General features: G+C 32.1%; 1 protein-coding gene across 5 annotated transcripts in view; it reads left to right on the top strand.

The window, feature by feature from the left end:
* The window catches only part of LOC124422284 (RNA-binding protein fusilli), a 31178-nt gene extending 18159 nt beyond the window's left edge, over positions 1–13019 (top strand). For 2 of the 5 annotated variants that reach the window (XM_046958530.1, XM_046958532.1), the window contains 8 exons: positions 2159–2213; positions 2303–2413; positions 2839–3109; positions 3203–3418; positions 3500–3733; positions 3795–4290; positions 12420–12637; positions 12767–13019. In XM_046958530.1, coding sequence (XP_046814486.1) covers positions 2159–2213; positions 2303–2413; positions 2839–3109; positions 3203–3418; positions 3500–3733; positions 3795–4290; positions 12420–12637; positions 12767–12949 — 1784 coding nt within the window. In that variant the 3' untranslated portion in view covers positions 12950–13019. Of the gene's footprint in view, positions 1–2158; positions 2214–2302; positions 2414–2838; positions 3110–3202; positions 3419–3499; positions 3734–3794; positions 4917–12419; positions 12638–12766 lie in introns of those variants that run through there. The other 3 variants (XM_046958534.1, XM_046958533.1, XM_046958531.1) reach the window with 3 other exon arrangements.
* The last annotated feature ends 4048 nt before the right edge of the window (positions 13020–17067 follow it).

The following is a 17067-nucleotide window of genomic DNA, read 5'->3' as shown; positions in this document are numbered from 1 at the left end:
TTTAATGGAAGGGTTTTGAATTGTATGAACAAATTGGTATTCACGATCATGAATATTAAAGAATTGTATTACGAAGCCAACTTACAAACATTTCAAAAAAAAAAAAAAAAAGAGAATGAAGACGTTGTCTCTTTGAATAAATTTTCAATACGTTCTTTGAAAAAATATTATTTTCTGTTATCTATTTCAAAAAAAAAAAAAAAAAAAAAAAAAAAAAATTGTTTACTAAATTACCACCGAAACGTACAAGACAATTACGTGTGTATGTATTATATATACTTATATTTATTATGTTTACTCACATTATATATATATATATATATGATATACGTATACATATGTACACATGATATACATATATAACGATGTATGTGATATGTATATAACGATACTACGTTTGTATTATATATGTATTTCTTATTATTACTTATCATATATTATATATATACTTTTATTTACCATATGTAATAAGTAAATACACAGATGTGTGTTATGTTTATATATATGTATATATATATATATATATATATATATATATATATATATATATATGTGTTTATATAGTAAATAGAAATTGAAACTCAATGAAAAACGAATCGTGACAATTGATAAAGGTATATGTACACATATGAAATGAGTCGATTCAATTCTCATGGCACGACCGCTCCTTGGAAGAAATACGAAGTAGTTTCGTCGAAGCGACAAATCGAATAAGCACTTTATGCTCAAGTACGAGAAATAAGAGACAAAGCGAAGCATATAATATTACGACTAAGGAAGCATAGAAAAAACGCTGGACACGTTTCTTCGTCTTATCGAAGGACACTGACAAATGTATTTTTCTTTTTATATTTTCTTTTTTTTTTTTTTTTTGTTTTCTATAATTTTTTTTTTTTTTTTTTTTTTTTTTTTTTTATATTACGAAGAAAGAAGTTTAAAAAGGAAAAAAAACTGAATATCGCATCGTTTTAGTAGTTGTTCTTTTTTATTTTCATCAAAATAAAAAAAAAAAAGAAAAGAATATTTATCTTGTATTACAATGTAGGAAGTTTGAAAGAAGGAGAAATGATGCTTGGACTTGATAAATGTTCTTTCGAAAGTGATAAAGTGTTAATACGATTTTGATTTGTATCTTTGACGTCAAAAAAAGAAAAAGAAAAAAAAAAGAACAAAAGAAGGAAAAAAAAGGAAAGAAAATAAAAAAAAATAAAAATAAAAACAAAAATAAAAATGCACTTGCATTGCATCGTACGTGACTTTATACGACAAATTGAATAATTGTTTACATTGTTTATTAAATGTTTCTCGATGTTCTCTTAGATATGCCACCATTTTAAAAGTGGCCTAATGATATCGCGTGGCGCGCATGCGTCGATCCTTTTCCAGTCACGTCCAAACTTCGGTCCGTGCACACTTCTCTTCTTGTTTTTTTCTTCTTTCCTTCTTTCTCTCTCTCTCTCTCTCTCTCTCTCTCTCTCTCTCTATTTCTCTCTTTTTCTCTTTCTCTCTTTCTTCTTAAGCACGATCCACAAGCAAAAAAAAAAGATCGTAATTGGACCGCGAAACGATGGAACTACTTTTAAATACGTTCAAACGTTACAGTAGGCGTTTTGTTTAAAAGTAAAAGTCCGTATCGCACGTAATATATATACAATACAAACAGAACGACCAACATACGAATTAGGAAATTGTTAACGTTTACAAATAAATTTGTTAAGTCAAACGTGTCACCTTGCACATACAGTACGATTCAGTATCGGTAAGAAATATTTTCGATTTCAAAAAGTAATGGGTTTCAATGATTTCGAAAGAATTATGTCCTTCTAAAGAATCCCCAGGGAGCTGTGTTTTTTTTTTTTTAAACTGTAATTTTTTTTTTTTTTTTTTTTTTTTTTTTTTTTTTTTTTTTTTTTTTTTAATCGAAACTTATTATCGTCACAATGGAAGAAATATTTCCCTTCTGTCGTGGCACTATCTCGAGGTTACTTAGAATTTTTTCCAACACGTTCTTTTTTCTCTTCTTTTTCTTTTCTTTTCTTTTTTTTTTTTTACAGCCATATAAAGAAATGATTAAATAAGGGAGTTATCTCAGAAATTTGTTTACAGCTTACTAATGATTACTTTCTTTTTATTTTTTTTTCTCTCTTTCTCTTTTCAGGTCATGTGTTTCAAGCACCGGAGATAGTTAACATAGTTTTAGAACCAGGCATATGGTGAGTGGTTCAAAGTTATATCGATAGGATTTACTTACGTTATGATTGTCATTAGAATACAATTATAATTGCAATTTTATTACTTATAGTTCCAAGGATGAAGAAGTAGACAATGACTGTGTAGTTAGAGCCCGAGGACTTCCTTGGCAATCTTCCGACCAAGATATTGCCAAATTTTTCCGTGGTCTGAATGTTGCAAAGTAAGTAGAATTATATTAGTTCTTTTGTGGTTATAATTACCTATTAAAGATAAACAATAATATCAATGGATTACTTATCTAATTATTGAAATATTTTTATACAAGCCACTTGGAATCACTTAAAGAAGGTAATTTGGTCAGGCTTTGTGTGATTTTATATTTATAAATGTTAAATCGTTCATTTATGTGGCTACTGTTTATATCATGCATCTTTTCTCAATGATTTTTTTTTCCTAATCAGCATGGTCAAGCACTATGATAAGCATTATCTGTGGGTCATATAGATTTATGCTTTATAATCAAACAGATCATCGCTTATCGTATAAATAAGTATGATTAATAATATGTGTCAAAGTACAAGCTTACAGAATGTTCTCGAGGCTTTTAAGAAAGATGAATAACATTGAGGATTTCTATATTTTTAGGGGTGGCGTAGCACTTTGTTTAAGTCCTATGGGTAGGCGCAACGGAGAAGCTTTAGTACGGTTTGTTAATAAGGAACACAGAGATATGGCATTGAAAAGGCATAAACATCACATGGGACCACGATACATTGAGGTTTACAAAGCTTCTGGAGAAGATTTTGTTGGGGTTGCTGGTGGTACTACTAGCGAAGCACATGCTTTCCTCTCAAGAGGGGCTCAGGTTATCGTTAGAATGAGAGGATTACCTTATGACTGCGTTGCTAAACAAGTGGTACGGACAAACTTCTATATCTTGTAAATAGGTTATAAAACTGTGATTCATTGAAAACAAAAAAAAAAAAGCTACATATTTTTTTTTCCAAAGATCGACTTCTTTTTATCTGGACAAAAACCTTGTCATGTGTTGGATGGTGAGGACGGTGTATTATTTGTCAAAAAACCAGACGGTAGAGCAACCGGAGATGCATTTGTCCTTTTCGCACAAGAGGAAGATGCTGTGAAAGCATTAAGTAAACACAGAGATTGCATTGGCAGTCGGTACATTGAACTATTTAGGAGTACAACAGCGGAAGTACAACAGGTTTGTAAATGTAAAATTAATTGTATGTAACACCGAATGAAATTTTCTTTTTATTCAACTTCTTCAAATTGTGACCTATAGGTTCTGAATAGGGCGATCGATCCAAAGCCGTTCGTTCTCCCAGTACCACCTATTCCACCATTGCAATTTTCTCAATTACTTCCTCAACACATAATCACATCGGGCACGCGTAAAGACTGTGTGAGGTTACGTGGGCTCCCCTATGAGGCACTTGTCGAACACATACTTGAATTCATGGGAGAGCACTCGAAAAACATTGTCTACCAAGGCGTTCACATGGTATACAATGCACAGGTAAGAAAAACGTCATAGGACATAGAGTATAGGGCAATAAATGAGGTAATAAGTAATAAAGAAAAATCGTTTGTTCTTCCAGGGTCAACCATCCGGAGAAGCATTCATACAGATGGACAGCGAAAGTTCGGCGCACGCCTGTGCGACACAACGACATCATCGGTATATGATCTTCGGAAAGAAACAACGTTACATAGAAGTCTTCCAATGTAGTGGCGAAGATATGAATCTGGTATTGACAGGTGCAGTAGCTCCGCCATCAACGAAGGCTCTACTATCTCCCGGTACGTTGAGCACTCAATCACCCGCATCTCTGACACATTCGGGTCCGGCGACGCCGGTACCGATGCCGGTACCGACGGCGCAGCCTCCCCTCTGGGACATACAGGCGCTCGTACAGGCACAGGCGCAAGCACAGGCAGCGCAGGTTCAAGCTCAAGCTCAGGCGCAGGCGCAGGTGCAGGCCATCAGGAATCAGGACTTTTGGCTGATGGCCTTGGCCTCTAACGCGTCCCCCACCTCGACGACTCCAGCCTCGCCTACCTCCTCGGCGACGAGTAAGACCTTGGCCCTTACCGCGCCCAATCCACCTCATCAAATTCCTGCGTACGCGATGACACCTCCAGCGGCAGCCGCAGCAGCCGCAGCTGCGGCTGCGCTTCATGCTCAACAACCCACTCACGCACCGTTCTTGCTCTTCAATGTTCCCTCTCGTATTCCAATATTAAGGGCACCGACCTCTCATGGCATCTTGACACCCATCGTTGCGCAAACTGCTCCTATTAATCCGGCTGCATTGATGGGCCTGAAAAGAACCTGGGAAAGTGCCTTTCCTACCGAAACACCCGGTACGGTAGCCAAGCGTGCCGCTTGGCACCCACCAACGGCAGCTTTTCATGCCCATGCGCCTACTGCTGCTCCTGCCTTGCCCTATACCGCACAATTTTATCCTCAAATATGATACGCGAAATTGACTATTCTTTCACATACCACCTACAGACTGCGGTTTTTTTCTATTTTCTCTCTCTATGTACCTACATACATATACTTCTTGTCATTCCACCTATCTTGCTATTCCAATTCCTTCCTTCTAACGAATGAGAAGATCTTAGCTAAGTCGGTTTATCTCGCGTTTTTCGGATGGATTTGCTATCTAGCTATATATATATGTAGAAATTTTTTTTCTTTTTTTTTTTTTTTTTTTTTTTTTATAGAAAGATATCACACTTTTTGATCGATTTACACTTTTACGTCTTAATAATCTTAATCAGCAAAAAAGAATATTTTTTATGATTCTTTAATTTAGAACCTATTAGAATGCCTTTCGAAGCTTCTAAATGAAACTTATTCGAAAATGTGATAAGCAGTAGTACTTATGGGCATATGAGAAAAAAATAGTTATAATTTAAATTCATAAAACCTTTGATTGGTAGCGCACAAATCGGACTTTCTCAAACGATCGTCCCATTTTTGTAGGTAGTATATTTTAGGATAATATCGTTTCGATTCTTTGTCCGCATTGTACGCGATTACGATTTAAATTCTCGGAGTCACGAGGAGAATTATGTCAATCGATTGACCCGTAAAATTAGTTTTCTACGTTGACGAAATTATTTCGCGACGAAGCGTGCAGGAAAGTGCCTTAGAAAAAGTGAAGAATTATAAATATGTTTATATACGAGACTTGTCCTTCGTAAAAATCGTCTCGTAATCTTAACGATCGTCACGCTAACGTACGTTTCGTGTACGTATATATACATGTATGTGTATGTACAAGCGTGCAGATTATTTGTAGAGATGCATATAAATATATATATATCTATCTATTTATATATATATATATATATATATACATATATATATATATATATAAGAATATAGATTATATATAAACATATACATAAATTTATATATTTTGCTAGAAATATTTCTATTAGTTTTTATAATGTATGGACATTCCATCCAAATGTTATATAGATTAAGTCCTCATTCCAGAAATGTTAATCATTAATTTTTTTCAACTATTTGTCTATCTTGTGCACGTCTCACGACATTCCTTCGAATGTATGAAATACTGCGCGCGATCGTTCTCCGTTCGAGTCGAAAGTTTTTCGGGCGAATCACAGAACGTATAATAAAGAAGACAAAAGAAAAAAAAAGGACTAACGTTATTTTTTTTTTTTTTTTTTTTTTTTTTTTTTTTTTTTTTTTCTTTTTTTTTTTTTTTTTAAGTTCTGATACAACAAAGCAGAACAATTGTCTATTTCACTGCCAACGACGAATAGCTTTCAATCGTTAGTTTTCTCTTTTTTTTTCTTTTCTTTTTTCTTTTTTTTTTTTTTTTTTTTTTTAATTTTTTATTTTTCGAATTATTATCGCCGATAATATTTTAAATTTCATTCCTTCTTGCCATGCTTCTTTTGTACCGTTAATTATGGATGTAATAGAAATGTCATAGAATATACAAAAGAAATCGAAAGAAAGAAAGAGAGAGAGAGAGAGAGAGAGAGAGACAGACAGAGAGAAAGAGAGAGACAGACAGAGAGAAAGAGATAGAGATAGAGATGCGATCGCGCGAACATATATATAGACATAGGATCATAAGCCCGTGAAATTTCAAAACTGCGAGTATATTTAACGGAATGGTTGCTGCATGTCGTGTACCGTGGAAGGGACGTGCGTACAAGTACCTGTTAATATTTCTCTTCGTTCTTCTCATATCACTTTCCTCGAAACGGATTATCACACCCATGATCCGCCGAATTTTTTTCTTTTTCTTTTCCCTCTTCTTCGATCTCCCTTTAATCCTTTTTCTTTTTACAAATCGTAATGATATACAATACAATCACCTAATTTTCTTCCTCGTTGTCGTTGTCCTTCCATTTGTCTTCTTCTTTATTTCTTTTTTTCTTTCTTTCTTTATTTTTTTTTTTTTTTTTTTTTTTTTTTTTTTTTTTACATCTTCGATCAATCATCCCCAGCACCTTGTAACTATCTTCTTGATATAATAATAATTAATAGTAATAATAATAATAATAATAGTAATAATAATAATAGTAATAGTAATAATTTTTGTCTAGATATATATATATATATATATAATTTTTTTTTTGTTTTAATTACTTGTTTTAATTACTGTGGTAGTCTTTATAATTATCTCAGCCACAAGCCTATCTTTGTTTGACAGGATGCGGTAGCGTGTATTACATAGAATCGAGTAGTATTTTTTTTTTTTCTTTTTTTTCTTTTTTCTTTTGGTACGTTGGGTAACGTCGGACGTTCGCGTGATTTACGGCAAAAAAAAAAAAAGAAGAAGAAACAAAAATGAAACAGTAAAAAAAAAAATGGTGAAATATTTATCATTAATTTTGTTATCATTGTCGTCGTCGTCGTCGCCATTTTCGTCGTCGTCGTCGTCGTTGAATGTTGTTGTCATTGTTATTATTTTCTTCCTTTATTGTACTTACAATAGACACATATACACATACACACATATATATATATATATATATAAAACAATGATATATATATATATATATATAATCAAACGACGCGCGTGTCCGACGTTACTGCGAATAACATAGATTCAAGAATCGGGTATTGCCTGCCGACGCTTAAAGTCGGGATTGCGCTTCCTGATTCGGCTTTACATAGCATTAATATTACATTAATTATATATAAAGGAGTGGAACGTTGCGAGACGTAAAGAGAAATTTAATATAGTAATACTTTCATTTCCATTTTCAACTTTTTATCTTTCATCTATATATGTATATATATATATATGTATATATATATACATTTTTTTCCTTTCTTTTTTTTTTTCTCACTTTCGTCTCGCATCGTTTTAGAAAACGGGTGCATTTTGGAGAGAGCGCGTCGATTAGAGTTGTCCGATTTGAGACACGTTCTACATGTTTATCGTACGATCGATCGATAAAATTCTTTATGGATTTTCATGGATTTTTAATTTTTTTTTTTTTTTTCCCCTCGAATTTTATCCTCATTTTCTTTCTTATAATTATGTATCGTTAGAAAAAAAGAAAAGAAAAAAAAATTTCATATCTTGTACTTTGAACGATAAGGACGTGTCTAAATCGTGCAACATACTCATATCCTTAGTTGGTACTTATTTACATTGTATGTTTTAATGGTTCACGCCTTGGTGGTAATGAAGGAAGCTCCTTCCCATTCTATACTTCCTATCCCATCCTTCACCTCCTATCCTCCTTCCCCCCCCCATATGCGAGAGATCGACATATATGCGTGCACATTACATGTTCTAATTGCATTACATTTTAGTGCCGTTAGCTTTCGCTGGGAATTATCACGCGACGCCGCGAGATTTTGATATGAGCACCTTTTCTAGCTACTATTATCTCTTTTTTTCTTTCCTTTTTTTTTTCTTTTTTTAATATATATGTAGAGGGGGAGAGAGAGAGAGAGAGAGAATGAATGAATGAACGAATGAAAAGAAACAAAAAATCAGCTCCTTACCCTTGCATTATTATAATAAGTGCACATACACACATACACACACACACACACACACACACGTACATACAAATGTGCTGCTAAATCTGTCTTCTACTGATCTTTTATTTTTATTTTTTTTATCTTTTTTGTATTATTTCTTTTCTTTTTTTTCTTTTTTTTTTTTCTTCTCTTTTTCTTTTTTTTTTCTCTTTTTCTTCAACTAACTCCAAAAGCTATATCTTAGATATTGTGAACATTATTTTATTACGTTGAGTGTGTTTGTTTTATTTGTGAATTGCTAACATGGTGACTGACACAGTGTCGTTTCTTTTATGAATTACTATTCTTCTAACTCTAGGCATTTATATTTCATTACTATTTTTTGTTTCACACAGTCACACACTATATATATATATTTACACACATAGATATACACACACACATATACACACATATGTACATATAAAATATATATACATATGTATGTTTAATATAAATAATTGTCTGCGTTTCGTGTACATCGTACATGAAAAACAAAAAATTCTTGCAAGGAAACATCAAGAAAAAAAAAAAAAAAAAAAAAATAAAAAAAAAAAAAAAGTAAAACAAACAAATTTTATATATTTACATTATTTTATATTACTTTGTATTCTATTCGATTACTCCTTTTTCTTTTTTTCTTCTTCTTCTATATTTATGTATATGTATATATATGTATGTATATATATATGTATGTATATGTGTATATATATATATATATATATATATATATATATACATACACATATACATACATCTATGTATATGCAATTGTTGATAGGGAGAAGAGTTTTAGTTTCACCCATGTCTCGTGAAATAGGATTTGTCCCGGCGAAAGTTGACGCGCGTAAAATTCACGCATATTCGTTGACACACAGCGTGGGGCGACATTATCTCTCTTCTTTTTCTATTCTTCTTCTTTTTCTTCCCCTTTATCCGTTTGATTTTTTTTCCTCTTTTTCTGTTTTGTTTTCTTCTTTCTCTCTCTCTCTCTCTCTCTCTCTCTCTCTCTTTTCTTGTTCCTTTCAAATGAATTTTGTTTGACCGTATGTACGGTACATTTCTTCTTCTTCTTCTTCCCTAATTTTCTTTCTTTTCTTCTTTCTTTCTTTCTTTTTTTATTACAAAAGGTGTGCCCTTTTTTTTTTTAAATAGCGTTTTTTTTTTTAATTACTGGGATGTAGGACACTCACACATAGATACTACATGCATACATACGGAGAGGTGGTACACATATATATGCACACATTAAACATTTACGTACACATGTTATACATAGCATACAAACACACACATACACACATAGACACATAGACATACACATACCATCCATACATAGATCATAATAATAATAATAATAATAATAATAATAATAATAATAATAATAATAATAATAATAATAATAATATTAATAATAATAATAATAATAATAATATATACATACGTACACGTACACACGCAAATCCTTTTTTTTACATCTTGTATACACTCTCTTGTATTATCGACGATTATATCGATGGTGAACGATCGTGTTTTAATAAATGTGCCTTGTGGACATACATATCTTTTTGCTTGCCGGGTTGGTGGACTCTTACCCTGATTATTATTACCTCGCTCGGTGTTTGTACTTTTCGTCGATGTTATTCTTCGATTTGATTCTTGAATTTAAAATGAATCGGGAAATGATCTGTAATTCTTTTTTTTCTTTTTTCGTTTACTTTTTCCTTTCTTTTTTTTTTCTTTTCTTTTTTTTTTTTCTTCTTTTTTTTTCTTAGATGTTTTCGACATCTTTTCATCCCCCGCGAAGAAGTACAACGTGCGAAAAGTGCAATCACCGTTTCTTGTTACGTTCTGTATATTTTTTTTTTTTCACTGGGCTCGCAGGTATCTTTGGTGTCTACGGATCAAGTTGGAGATTTTCTGTGTCGTAATTCTTGGTTCTCTCTTTATCTTACTTACAGGGTTCTCTCTCTCACTCTCTCTCTCTCTCTCTCTTTCTCTGTCTGTCTTCCTCTTTCTTTCTCTTTCCCTCAGGCTCTTTCTGTCCGTCTGTTTGTCTTTATCTTTCTCTCTCTCTCTCTCTCTTTTTTTTTTTTTTTAGATACACGTACTACTCGCTTTCCTTTTGTATTTATCTCTTTTGATCTCTCCCTTTTTTGTTTTTTTTTTGTTTTTTTTTTTTTAACTCTCTTGCCCACTCTCGATTCATCTTTCTGTAGTTATCTCTCTCCCTCTCTCTTTCTCTCTCTCTCTCTTTCTCTCTCTCACTCTCCCCTCTCTGACTTGTTTCAACGATATAATCAATTTATTTTTCTTTCAATATCTAGGTTATATATATTCAAAACGTTGGTCGAATTATTTTACTTCGTTTCTATACCTTTCTTTCTTTCTTTTTATTTTTTTTCTTTTTTTTCTTTTTTTTCTTTTGTTTTTTTTTTATTTTTTTATTTATACGAATCAATATCAACGCAATGATTGATCCTTTAGTCATGTTCATTGTAACAAAAATTAATCCTTTTTTTCTTTTACTATGCTTCAAAGCAACGTTTTTTTTTGTTTTTTATTTATTTGGATTAAATTCTATCAAATGGAACTTTGTTCATATTTTCTATCGAAGTTCCGTCAATTTAACGATAACATTTAAATGTGAATATTTTTTATTAATAAAAATTTTCCATTTCCACACTAAATTTAATTGGTTCCATTAATTCAAATGGAAAACAAGAGAGAGAGAGAGAGAGAGAGAGAGAGAGAGAGAGAGAGAGAGAGAGAGAGAGAGAGAGAGAGAGAGAGAGAGAAAGAGAAAGTGAGAGAAAGAGAAAGAGAGAAAAAAAGAGAGAGTTGTGGATAGAGAGAGAGAGAGAGAGAGAGAGAGAGAGGGAGAGAGGGAGAGAGAGAGAGGGACGGACAGAAAGATACAAATACAGGTAAGGATTTAAGTTTTTGTGCAATCACAACTGGCACTCGCAAATTTGGCTTTTTATGCTGGGTCAGAGGTTAAGAAAGAGAGAGAGAGAGAGAGAGAGAGAGAGAGAGAGAGAGAGAGAGAGAGAGAGCGAGAGAGAGAGAGAGAGAGAGAGAGGTTCAGGGAAGTGGTTAATTGGAAAGAGGATATGAGAGAGAGAGAGAGAGAAAGGAAAAGGGAAATGTGAAAGAGAGAGAGAGAGAGAGAAAGGAAGTGTGATATATAGAAAGATTTAGAAAAAGAGAAAGAGATAGAAAAAAAGGGGAGAGAATTTAAGTAAAATTCTGGTGATTTGGCAGAGGGGCGGAATCGCAAGTTGGTGCTGCGTACATATATATATATATATATAAAATATGCGTATATATCGTGTTACAATGGTGCAGTGTCGATTGCTGTATGGTAGCGGGATCTACAAATACTAACTTCTGTGCTTCCAGGTAGGCCAAGTCCAATTCATTTATTCCTTTGGAAGATGTGCGGTCAATGTACGGTTAACGCGAAAATATGTTAATCAAGAATTCATTATAAATAAAAATCGAATTTGGATCGTTATCTTTGATTCCATTCAGTTAGATGTCCAAGTGTAATTTTCTTATATATATATATATATATATTTTTTTTTTTTTCTTCAATTAAATACAATGAATTTAATCGGATCATCCTTTATATTCCAGGTAATTGTATTGTAATTAAATGATTATTTTCGCGAAAACCGTACAAATTCCGTCTATTTATGGGCAATATCGTGCAGATCTCAAATACAAAAGATGTTACATTATAAATGTCAACTATATATATAGACAGATTAGAACAAATGTATGCACGATATTGCGAATCTCACAATTGTGTTGCATAGTGGGCACTTTTTTTTTTTTTTAATGTACATACATACATACATGAGAACGCCATGGGGGCACTACTGATTCTTTGTATTAATTAATTATTACCGATTGATTTTGAAACGTTACGTATCTCTCTTCATTTTTGTGTTTTTTTTTTTTTTAATTATTATTATTTTTTTTTCTTTTTTTCTCTCTTTTTTTTTTTTCAATTTATTCCTTTATTTCATTTTATTTTTCTTTTCTTTTTTATCAACATCGAACGCTCATCATTGTTTATCGTAATTGGTACAATTAACGCTCATCATTGTTGTTCGTAATTGGTACAATAAATGAAGTAATCCTTTTTTAATTTTCCTTCATTTAGGAGGCACGATATTGCCGCCACCACCGTCGTTCGTAACAAGTGCAATCTTCCCTCCAACGACCGCGATGCTACCACGAGGACCACCCCAATTCGCTGGGCCATTTCCACCACCACCGATATTTTATTGGCCCTATCCTTCACCTCCCGTTAGTCCAACTAATTATTATAACCCGGCGAGCGTCGGTGGCATCGCGCCGATACCTCAACAAGCAGCGCTGGTAAAATTAATTGCATATTTATATATAATACATAGATATTACATATATGTATATATATTATTATAATGTAAAATAATTTACAATATATATATATATATATATATATATATATATTTTTTCTTTTTGTAGTTAACACCTGCCGAGTGTTTACAACTAGGACCAGGAACCGCGGCAGTAACGACGGGAACGTCACCATCCGTGGAACCTCGTCTCGATGCAACTCTGACACGCGTGGAGGCAGAAAAACGTATTGCCTTGCCGGGGCATCATCAACCAGAATGCAGTCCCTTCGTCGAAGTTTTTATGGTCTGACAATGAGCCGAAATACTTTAACGAATTTGTTTCTGTTCCCCTGTTCGTTCACATTCGAAGTCAATCGAACAGAAAGAATGTGTATTCTCCATCGATTTGAAGGAATTCACACACGTAATACACGCACACACACATAATAATTCACACACATAATAGAACACACACATAAACACACACATATAAAAAAAGGCGTACACGGATTCACGCATACAAGGATAACGTACCAAAGGGTGGTGATTCTTAAAAAAAAAAAAAAAAAAAAAAAAACAACAACAACAACAAAATAACTAAAGAACTAAAGAAAAACAAAACAAAAAAAGAAAGATAGATAAAAGAATCCGATAGAAGAAAGATTTTTTTACGTTCTCGTCATTTAATCATCGTTTTAATGATTTTCTTCGTTAGACGAGAGATATAAGTACAAGGGATGGAAGAGAACAAAGAAAAAAAAAAAAAAAAGAAAAAAAAGAAAAAAAAAGAAAGAAAGAAATAATAAGAGGATCTAACTCGTCGATCCTTCTGACATAATCCTACGCATCGACACACACGCATATATATATTCTCTTATTTTTCTAACACAAACAACACATGTCATTTGGGCATCACTTTTTTTTTTTCTTTCTAGTCCAAAGACAGACACGAGCGATCGTAAGACAAGGTGCAGAACCTTGTGGCCTTTTTCTTTTTCTTCTTAAGTATTTCCTTCGAATTTCCACTTATCTTTTTTTCTTTCTCTGTCTCTCTGTCCTTCTTCAACTTTTGTTTCTTCTTCTTTTTCTTTTTCTTCTGACCCCCGCCCCCCTTCGCCCACTCGCCGCCCTCCCCCCTCCCCTTTGAGTTAGTACGATTAAGTAATAAACGTATTATCTGAAATTTCTTTTATATTCCAATCGTTAGGAAATTATTGTTATTTCGATTAAGGAAAAGAGAAAAAGATATACGCGTATATTCTTTAAAGAGAAGTTCCTTTTTCTCTTTCTCTCTCTCTCTCTCTCTCTCTCTTTCTCTCTCTTTTTTCTTTCTTTCTCTCTCTCTCTCTCTCTCTCTCTTTTTATATTACTTAATTATATACAAATCGTATCATTAATAACGTTGCATGTGATAACGTTGATCGGCGATGTTCCTTATTTCCAAGAGAGTAGGCGCTACGTTATATTCTATTTTGTGAAGATATATTTAAAGTATATGAGATGGAGATTGACCCGTATAAAATGAAGAAACTGTGAGATCATATTATAATCGATAAGAGTCTGATCTTCAACGATATTCCGTCGTAGATCGTCGCGAATGTGAGAGTAGGAATTTGAATCCTTCTTTTCTAAAATCGAATTTAAAGATCGAAGGGAATAGTCAGAATCGTATAGTTGATGATGGTGGTGATGATGATGATGATGATGATGATGATGATGATGATGATGATGATGATGATGATTATGATGACGACTACGATTATTATTATTATTATTATTATTATTATTATTATTATTATTATTACTATTATTATTATTATTACTATTATTATTATTACTATTATTATTATTATTATTATTATTATTATTATTATTATTATTATTATTATTATTATTATTATTATTATTATTATTATTATTATTATTATTATTATTATTATTATTATACGCGTTCGTTATGTTCGACGATCGTTATTTTCTTTTTCTTTCTTTCTTTTTTCGAATCGTTAGGATACGTCATCGATTCGTTGAAGGAAAGCATTTAATTTAATTTAATAAGTTTTATATTTTATGAAACTTAATATATTCCTTAATGTGAGAGATCTACCTTCGTTATATGTTAATCGTTAATTAGCGGCTCGTTTCTAGCTCGGATAAATATCGGTTGTATATAATGAAACGTCCTGAACCTTGTTTTTCTTCTTCTTCTTCTTCTTCTTCTTCTTCATTTCCTTTTTTTTTTTTGGTTTCTCATAAAAAAAAAAGATAACAATAATTCGTACGTTTCATTGTAAACAGCCTTTGTACTTGTATATCATTCTCGTGATAAATATAATGCGTAGTAAATCGCGTTACTCGTTGCTATGTTCGCGAATCAGCTTGCCTATATTATTGAGTATGTTGTCCATTTTAATTCGAAGGAATTTACGAATTGCGTGACAATCGCGTTAATTTCTTTTCTTACGTTAAGACGGATTTCTTTTTTTCTTTTTCTTTTTTCTTTTTTTTTTTTTTTTTTGTTATTCTTTCTTTTTTTTTTTTTTTATAGCAGCAAATATCACTAATGTCTTCCGATTATAATGTGTCTCTCCGTTTAATCGCTTCGTGTATCGATTATTAATACTATTAGGATACAGGAGTATACATATATACATACATACATACAAACATACATACATATATTTGTACGTACGTATATACAAGAGCTCTTAATATTTGGATATCCGAGTACTCGAATTATACTCAAGACTCGTAAATCCAAGCAATAATAAGAACCTTAATACAAAGATATATACATACGACGATGACGACGATGATGATGATAATGATGTGATATTTTATCATTGGTGCTGATAAAAAAAAAAAAAAAGGTAGCATCGATAAGTGAGTTTCTTCATCGATATAATCGTGGCTATTTCGGAGAGATCCTTTTTTTAACTTTTCCTAAGTTTCTCTTTCTTTCTCTCTTTCTTTCTCTCTCTCTCTCTCTCTCTCTTTCATAAGAGAGTTTACCTTCTTTATTATCCAATAATATCATCATTTCATCGCATTCTTTTATTCACCTCCATAATGTCATCATCGACAATCATATATATTTTGTCGCAATGCAAATAAATAATTCATTATCAAGGACGATTCATCTAAGCGAGCGCTTATGCACGCGTAACATTTCATTTGCAAAGGGGGAAAAAAAAAAAAAAGGATTTCATTTGTAACGAAACGGTCATTATGTAGACTTACTGCCGTTGCCACGCGATTCGTTCTTCCATTTTTCAGCGTTTTTTCCTTCAAACGAGACGGAAATTAATATTAAGTTCGAAGGAGACTCAATTATTTACTCGTGCATTCTACGCACGATCGGTGCAATAATTAATGTTTTATTTTATTATATTTTATCTTTCTTTTCTTTTCTTTTCTTTTCTTTTTTTTTTTTTGTTTTTTTTTTCTTATCCTTTTTTTTTCTTCTTCTTCTTCTTCTCTTTCCTAACGTAACTCGTACAATAGAGATCAAATGAACGTATTTTCGATGCCACAAAGCGAAATCTCATGTACATAAGATATTTTTAAGATTGTGAAAAAATATGTTTGCGATTATATGAATTAATTAAAAAGCTATAATATATATATATTTATATATATATATATATATATATATATATATATATATATATATATATGTGCACAGGCACTATTTATTGTGAATTAGAAATTTAATATTTAATCTGATTTTTGTTCCTTCGGGGAAAAAAAAATATATATATATATATATATATCAAAATTTTCTTTCTTTCCATTTTATTAACTCACTCGAATCTAATCAAATTCTACAAGATGATAAAAATCATCTAATTAAAGAAAAAAAAAAAAAGAAAAAAAAAACAAGAAAGAAAAAAAAAATATCGATCAATGTGTGATTTCTCTGTGAGCAACGAAAGTACTCGCGTTTATAGCTCGATCTCGACGTGAGCTTCCTCGCGTAATTAATATAATAGAAAATTGTATATATATACATATATAATATGAATAGAGATAGATAAAAAAAAAATATATATATATATAAAGATACGTATATATATATATATATATACACACATAAATGCATATACATACACACACACACACACACACACACACACACACACACACACACACAAAACACAGACACACACAAGATAGAATTTATTGCTATAGAATTATGTGCCTTTTGGCGAGAAAGTCGTGCATCCTGAATATTATGTATGAGGCGTGTTCACGTGGATTCTTTATTTTTTCTCTATCTATCTCTCTCTCTCTCCCTCACTCTCTCTCTCTCTCTCTCTCTCTCTCTCTCTCTCTCGCTCTCTTCTTTCTACGCCCTCTTCTTTCTTTTCTTTTTTTAATTTAAATAACGTCGCACATAGTGCATATTCTCTATCATCTAGACACAAA

Source organism: Vespa crabro, chromosome 2 (genome assembly GCF_910589235.1).
Source record: "Vespa crabro chromosome 2, iyVesCrab1.2, whole genome shotgun sequence".
Taxonomy (NCBI): Eukaryota; Metazoa; Arthropoda; class Insecta; order Hymenoptera; family Vespidae; genus Vespa; species Vespa crabro.
The sequence above is the reverse complement of the archived record's forward strand: the minus strand, read 5'-3'. Positions and strand labels throughout refer to the sequence as shown.